Source organism: Myotis davidii, unplaced genomic scaffold (genome assembly GCF_000327345.1).
Source record: "Myotis davidii unplaced genomic scaffold, ASM32734v1 scaffold964, whole genome shotgun sequence".
Classification (NCBI taxonomy): Eukaryota; Metazoa; Chordata; class Mammalia; order Chiroptera; family Vespertilionidae; genus Myotis; species Myotis davidii.
Window position 1 is genome coordinate 1,461,921 of NW_006298351.1, and position 7,554 is coordinate 1,469,474.

General features: G+C 42.8%; 1 protein-coding gene across 3 annotated transcripts in view; it reads left to right on the forward strand.

The window, feature by feature from the left end:
* LOC102773189 (protein CutA homolog) overlaps window positions 1-7,554 on the forward strand; it is a 17,402-nt gene that overhangs the window by 3,920 nt on the left and 5,928 nt on the right. For 2 of the 3 annotated variants that reach the window (XM_006773988.2, XM_015570635.1), the window contains exon 2: window positions 3,842-3,990. In XM_006773988.2, coding sequence (XP_006774051.1) covers window positions 3,842-3,990 — 149 coding nt within the window. Of the gene's footprint in view, window positions 1-15; window positions 174-3,841; window positions 3,991-7,554 lie in introns of those variants that run through there. The other variant, XM_006773989.2, reaches the window with a different exon arrangement.

Consider the following 7,554-nt stretch of genomic DNA (forward strand, 5'->3'; position numbering starts at 1 on the left):
GGGGGCAGGGAGGGCGGTTTAGGCCGTAAATTCCCGCCCCCTGCCGGCAACTCAGCCAGAGGCCACATTCGCTGCTGCTGTGCCGCTAAATTGCCGGCGACGCCATGGATAGGCTGGGCTCACGGTGTCCTCTGCCAGGCTACCCTCGGCCCTCTGTCCTTGTATGCCTCCTGGTGAGTGCCCACGCTACGACCTTACCTCCAGCCTGGGAACTGAGGGGAAAAGACACACTTCTCTTTACTGCCCTTGGCATTTTGAGCTGGGGGCAGGCAGGTAGGGGATGGACAGGAAAGCCCTGGAGGCACCACCCGGTATCCTGGAGACCGTGGTGTGGTTCTTTCTGAAGCTTACTAGCTCCCCTTCACTCTGTCAGTAGGGGTGGCTGGGCTGTTACATTGCCAGGGAGGTGCAGGGGTATCTGGTGGTGAGTTCTTGCCTAAGGGTCACTTGATAGCTTCTTTTCTTTCTGTTGCAGTTACCATGTTGCCTTTATGGGGGCTTTGTTTCTGTCTTAGAAATATCTTAGAATGTTAAGGTTGGGAAGTGACCATTTACAGAGTATCTCCAGTGGTGGAGGTGGTTCAGGAGATGGAGAGAGTCAGAAGCCTAGGGTCTAGCCCGGCTCTGATGATCACTTTTGGGTGATTTCTACTTCCTTCCGACTCTTATTTCCTCATCTGTAACAATTGGCACATATCAGTGGCTCTTACCCTTTGGGGGCCTGTACGTTTTCTTGATTTTCTTTCTAGAAAGTTCTGGATTTGTACACAAGCAAACTGTATAGATAAACACAATGTTGTAGTCTTTCAGAATATTCATGGATTCCTTCAAACTAGGTGGATTATAAATGTAGAACCACTAGGTGGTTTCTGAGGCCCCCTTTGCCTTAACACAGACTATAAAGTCAACCATAACCTCTTAGAGGCTATGCAAATATTCTAGGACCAAAAAAAAAAAAAAAAAAAAGGAAAAAGGCAGAATAAAATGCAAAAATAACTGAAACAATACATAAAATACTTTTTAAAAATGTAAAAATAGAAAAGGTATGTAGTAAAAGACAAATAGGAAAATGTTGAGTAGACTTAAAAATTATATCTTAAAATGTTCCTACTAGGGAATATTGTGATGTGTATATCTTCCATCAATTTTGCATTCATATAATGTCACTATCTAATATATTGTAGCCCAACCTTGGTTCCAGGGTGACCTTTCATGCTTCTGACACTTTGTTGATATGGTCCACATCATTTCTCAAGCCCATCCTCCCTGTCAGAATTGTAGAGTGCTGGGAATACAGAAATGAATGAGACTGAAGAGCATATGTCTAATGGAGGAGACATGTAAACAACTGTCTGTATTTCAGTGTGACCAGTGGTACAGCAGGAGGATGTTTAGCAGCAATTCTGGCCTCTACCCAGTAGATGCCAATAGCATCTCTTTCCCAGACATTGCCAGATGACCCCTGGGCGTACAAAATTGCCTTGAGAACCATTGGATTAAGTGAAGCCAAATGGGCCCCACTATGTCAATTCCTACTTGTGTTCATTGTGGTTCCAAGAGCCCTGAATGGGAGGCAGGAGTCTTGGGTGTAAGTCTTGGTTCTGTTGCAGAGTTTCTAAATGTTCTGCCTCAGTTATCTTATTTGTTAAATTTAGGGTTATCTTAGATAATACGTGAGAGCACAGCTCTCAGTTTCAGTAGCACAGGTCACATTGCTTTAGAATTAGGCTACTTTTTCCACTAGCCTATCCATGGTGCCTAGCACATATCATATACACTTGAATGGAGGGGAAGTTAACTCCTCAAACATCAAGAGATGTAAGAACTTAGTATTTTGACTTTGAGCTCACCTAAGAGTTTCAATACATTTTGGGTGAGCTTATATTGAATCTTATTAGCTGTGTTGCTAATCTTATTATTGCTTATTACCTGCTGACTGGAATGCTCAGATCTTCCCTCAGAATGGCTTTTTTGGTTGGGGGCCATTGTTCCTTTTGTTTGGAGTCTGTGCTAGAAGCTACCATAGAGTCATGTAGTGGACTCCTTACAATGTTCCAGTCTGCCCAGTTCTCTGTTAAAAGCACGGCTAACAAAGACTTGTCTTTTTCACAAGACTATTTAGTCTTAATAATAACATCTTGCTGATGAATTAATTCACTAGTCTGCAAGTATTTATTGAGAACCTGCTGTGTGCCATGAACTGTGCTGGGGATACAGTGGTGAGCAAAGCATGAAACTCAATTTTATTGAATTTGTGATTACAGATTATTTTTCCTATCTCCTGTGAACCCATAGCAACTGAGATAGGCAGCACAGTGTCATAATCTCTACTTTCTAGATACGGTTTATAGAAGGAGAGGTGGTAACTTGTTGAAGGCCACAGGCAGCAGTAGTCACAGTAGGATTTAAATCCTATTGTGCACACATATTAAAAGCTTTTGAAATCTGGGTTGTTTTTTCTTGCATGGTCACTGGTTTAGTTCAGTGGACTAGTATGTTGAATTGGTGGTTTGGTGGAGGTAGTGGGAGGGAATGAGAAAACCCAACCCTGACAGGCCTGTAGTCAAACTGAAGCTGAAGACACAAAAACGCTGCTCAGGCCCTGCCAAGAAGTAGGAGGCAGGACTTAGGCAATAGCATAAAAGGAGTGGGAGGACAGAGGTTTATTTGAGCAAGAAAGAAGCCCTGGGCAGGAGGCAGGAGAAACACCCTCTTGTTCAGCCTGGCTTAAGTCACAGTGGGACTCCTTGCAAGCTGCCTCCCTCTGTTAATGACTCCATTATATTCCACAAGCAGAGAACCTGGGAAGGAAGGTGTTTTCCAGTTCTTTTCATTTCTTCTTATTTTAAATGTTTATCATTAAAATAGTAAGAAAAATCTCATGAGTGCCTTTTCCTTTCACGTTGTCACTGCTATCATCTTAGCTTCAAGTCTTTTTCCTGGATTATTGTAATGGCTGTGTAAGTAGGCTATCACTGGTCATTCTCCCTCCTCTCTCCTGGTACCCTACTCAGCTTCACTATATTATTCCTCTGCTACTTAAAACCTCCAAAAATACCATACCTCTTGAGTACAAACTCCAGTCTCCTTAGCCTGACCCTTTTCTCTATAGTTGTAGCCAGTTTTATTTCCTCCTGACCTCATACCCACAGACGAAGCCCCATGCAGACTCTAACTCATCTATCCCTTAACACCTCGAGTTTGTACATATTACCATTTGCTTAGCATGTGTCCCTCTCCTCTTATAATCCCACTTCTCATTCCAGATTCAACTTAGATGAATCTTCTCTTCCAAGCCTTTTTCTGCTCCCTCAGGTAGAGCCTGCCTTATGGTCCCTGAGCGCTCAGTTTAGTAGCACAGGTTGCATTGCTTAGAATTAGGCTACCCTTTCCACTAGCCTACCCAGTGCCTGGCACATATACAAATGAATGGAGGTGAAGGTAACTCCTCAAACATCATTAGATGTAAGAACTTATCATTCATTATAGTCTCCACAGGATGCTAGTTCAGTGGATGCCAGTTGGCATTACCTCCAGCAGAATGGATTTCCCGTCGTCCAGACTTGAGTCCTAATCCTGGCTTCAACCAAATAAAAGCTATGTGATTTTGAACAAGCTTCTTGATTTCTGAGCCGATTTTTTTTGAATCATCTGCAAAATGCAGAGGTAAATATCTAGACAGAACTTTGTTGAAGTACTAAAGCTCAAGATCCCAGGAATTATTTTTTTGGATGGGGAATGGGTATGAAAAAATGATGCCCAGCCCTGGTTCCAATCTGCTTGAGCAGGAGATAGTGAATTGTCATGTCTCTGCTGACTTGTGCTTTTTCCCACTATTTAGATCCTGACAGCTTCTTTCCTGACTTACCCCATGCTCAGGACCCTTAGTCTGCAGCTCCATTCAGCTGTCACTGGCAGTTATGTCTCCGGCACTTACTCCATCGTCTTTGTCAACTGTCCCAACGAGCAAATTGCCAGAGATATTGCCAGGTATGGTAAAGGCGCTTAGGTGCTGCCCCAGGAGGCTCAGGGAGCTACCAGGATGCTATCTGGGGCCACTTTTAGGCCCTTCTTCTGCTTCTGACAATCCTGTCCATCCGGTGATGAACTACACAGCTGAATGATTTGATGGATCCTGCTGCTGGGCCTAAAACGTTGAGTGGTGTGTTGGGGGGCATATAAGGAGACGAGACCCAGAGGGATGTATGGCTTATCCAAGGTGTTAAGAGAACAGTGGAATCCTACCTTTTGAGAATTTAAGTCTCCTCATTCCTGGTCCATCTGTCTTTCTTCTTGGAGATATTCTCTTTGCTCAGTCCCAGAGGTGCTCACTATGACAGTGAGGAGGAGGAGGAGGCAGTCATTCCAAATATTTAGAAAATTTCTAGAAGCATCTGTGTTATGGTGGAAGAACACTGGACTTGTAAACAGACCAGAGTTTCAGTCTTGGCTCTACCACTTACCGTGTTAACTTGGGCAAGTCACTTCCCTTCTTTAAGCATTAGTAATTTGAATGTAGTAGGTGCTCAGTAAATGTTTGTGGTATCTGGATTTCCCCCCCTTCATTTCTCTTTATAGATGCAGCTATGGAAAGGGTTAGTGGGACTGGAGGATAATGGATTTGGCTCCTTGATCCCTTTCTTCTTGATCTAAAACTCAACATTCTTGAAGTTGATGATAGACTAGGTTATAGTGTTTTCAAATGTTGAATCTGGTCTTTGGGAGCAAACAGCCTCCACATTGCTGGTCACAGGTTAGCCTTGCATTTGATTCCATCTCTCTTTCCTCCAACCAGAATGTGTATTTTCCCTCATTAACATTACTTTGAAGAACAGCTCTTACCTAAAAGAACTATAATTACTCCAGAGATACCCATGGTATTTAGTAGCTAGGAATTGAAAACCCTCCGGATACTCCTGCTATACCGAGGGTCTGAACTCTTTTCTCTGGACTCCTGGACCAGCCATCCGGGTCCTGTTCAGGAACAACTTCAGCTGACATCTGTGAGGTTCAGTCTTGGGAGGAAAATCATCCTAATGGCTGGATTCCAGCTGGTTGAAAGGCCAGTTCAGATAAATGGATCAGTATCAGCTTGGAGAGAGATCTCTATTTTCTACTTGCATCCAAGGTTGTTGATGAGCAGTCAGGTGTTTATCAGGGGCTCATTCCTTTGTAGGAGATACTTTTTCTCTCTGATAATTTTTAGGATTCTCTGTTTATCTTAATGTTCAGCTGTTAATTTGTTAACTATTCTTTCTGTATTCTTTCCTTGTCTGCTCCTTTATTTTGCATACTGGGAGAATTTCTGAGCCCATTCTTCTCTCTTATTTGTTTCTCATTTGTATCTATTTTTCTATTCAGCCCCTCTATTGAGTTTTTTTTGTTTAAACGAGTAGTTTTCCTTTTCAGGATTTCTGATTATTCTTTCATAACCAAGTACTCATGTTTCATCAATATCTGATCCTATAATCTGATTTTATCTTATGGATGCAATAATCTTGCCTTATCTTTCTGTAGATATTAATTATACTTATTTTATTTTTAATTTTTTTCAGCTTTATTGAGATAGAATTGACATATAACATTATTGAAGTTTAAGGAGTACTCATGATGATTTGATACATGTATATATAGCAAAATGACCAGCACAATAAGATTAGCGAGCACATCCATTACCTCACACAGTTACCTTTTTCGGGAGTGAGAACTTTTAAGATCTACTCTCTTAGCAACTTTCAAGTAGTTGTAATTATGTATATAATTATAGGAATCTGAGATTATACTTATTTTTTTATTTAAATTATGTTGCATTTAAACACAAAACTGTTAACAATAAGTAAGATTATACTTATTTTTAAATCTTGGTTTTGAATGTACTGTTAGCTGGTCCTCTTATGTAAATTCATTTGTTGAATTTTTGTTTCTCTCGGTATTGGCTTTCCTCAGATGCTTTGTGATTCTTAAGTGTAACCTCTCATCTTTTTAGCTGTGTTGGTGGGGAGTCATGGGAACAGCTGCAAGGAATGCTACTCGCAGCACTGTTTTCAGTGTGAGTGTGGTTTGGGGGGACATTCCACAGACTGAGGTGCCCTGGTGACTGGTCTTCTGGGTTTGAATTCTCCCTTTTATCCATGGCCATCACCAGCTAGTACATTGTTTTGCCTTTCCCCCCAAAGTGCCTACACTTACTGCTCCTTCCTGGAGACAGACACCCCATTTTTGCTGTGGGGCCATGGGAGATTTGGGGCATCCGCCTGCGCCTGCCGTGGCATTCTGGCAGTTCACCTTGCTGGCTGCCTCCAGTTCCTGCCTGCTCTGGTTCCCATTGCCCCAGGTACAGACTGTTGCTCTTATCTCTGGGGCAGTCCCCCTGTGTGCTCCCTTGCTGTGTCTTGGGGCTGCCTTTTATTCTTTGGGGCTTCCTCGTAGTTGCTGTTACATGAAGCGTTCTAAAAATCTGAAGGGGCGTCTTTAGTGATGTGGTTATGAGGCAATGGATTTTTTTCTAGAGGTTTAACTCATTTCCTGTGTTTGCATGCCACCTTCAGAACTGATAAAATGTAATTTCTCAGCAAATGATTGAGGGAGCAAGACTCGCAGCAGTTGCTTAAACACATTTGTGCCATGTGCCTCTCCTAAATAAATCTCAGGGATTTATTTAGCTCCTAGAACTTTGCAGAGGAATGAGGTGGTGGTGATGCCACATTAATGTGGAGCCTTAAATAGAGAGCACTGTTTAACCTGGAACCTCAAGGGAAGAGAAAGTAGGTCGGTTCTCTTGGCAGCAGCTGGAGGAAGGAGGGAGGGAACAGTGAGCAGAGCTCGGATGAAGTTTATTTGGCAAGGCCTGATTCTGAGGGCTTGAGGTTTGATGTTTGGGGACACTTCTTTGCATCAGTGACTTGGTGGTGCTCCTATTTCTATGACACCTGTACTAGTTCAAGCCCTTTGTATTGTGTTCACCAGGGTGCTGCATAGGAATCTGAGATGATCAGACCAGGAAGTCCAATCTGTGGTCTGTCAAAAAAAAAAAAAAAAGTCTTAGAGGTCTGCAAAGGTGATGATCGTGTGCTTAGGGCTACGATAGAAACCTTTACAAAAAAAGGTGAAACGAGCCTATATTTGCCAAAGACAAACACGGTTATGATGCTTTTTTGTTTTTATGTGGAGCTGTGTGGTCACATGGGTGTCTAAAGATCAGAAGCACCGAGCGCAGCCTGATACATACCTGTGGGATAGAAGCAGAGGTGGCATAATGAAAGGAGTTGTTGGTGGTGAAAGGGTTGGAAGCTACAGGTTGAACCATTTTCTCATTGTACAGCAGGAGAGTTGGGTTGAGTGAGGGGACATGCCTGTCTTGGAGAGGTGCTTAAACACTTATTCCTGGAATGAGAAAGAATTTGCATAAGGTCACACAGCCATACTACTGCAGGGCCAGGAAAAGAACCAGGTCTTCTTGTTCTCTGTCCAGAGTTAATCCCTATTCCCAGGCAGACTGGGCCTGTCATTAAAAGTGCCAGGAGTTTGGGGGGCATTCTAAATGATTATCTAGCT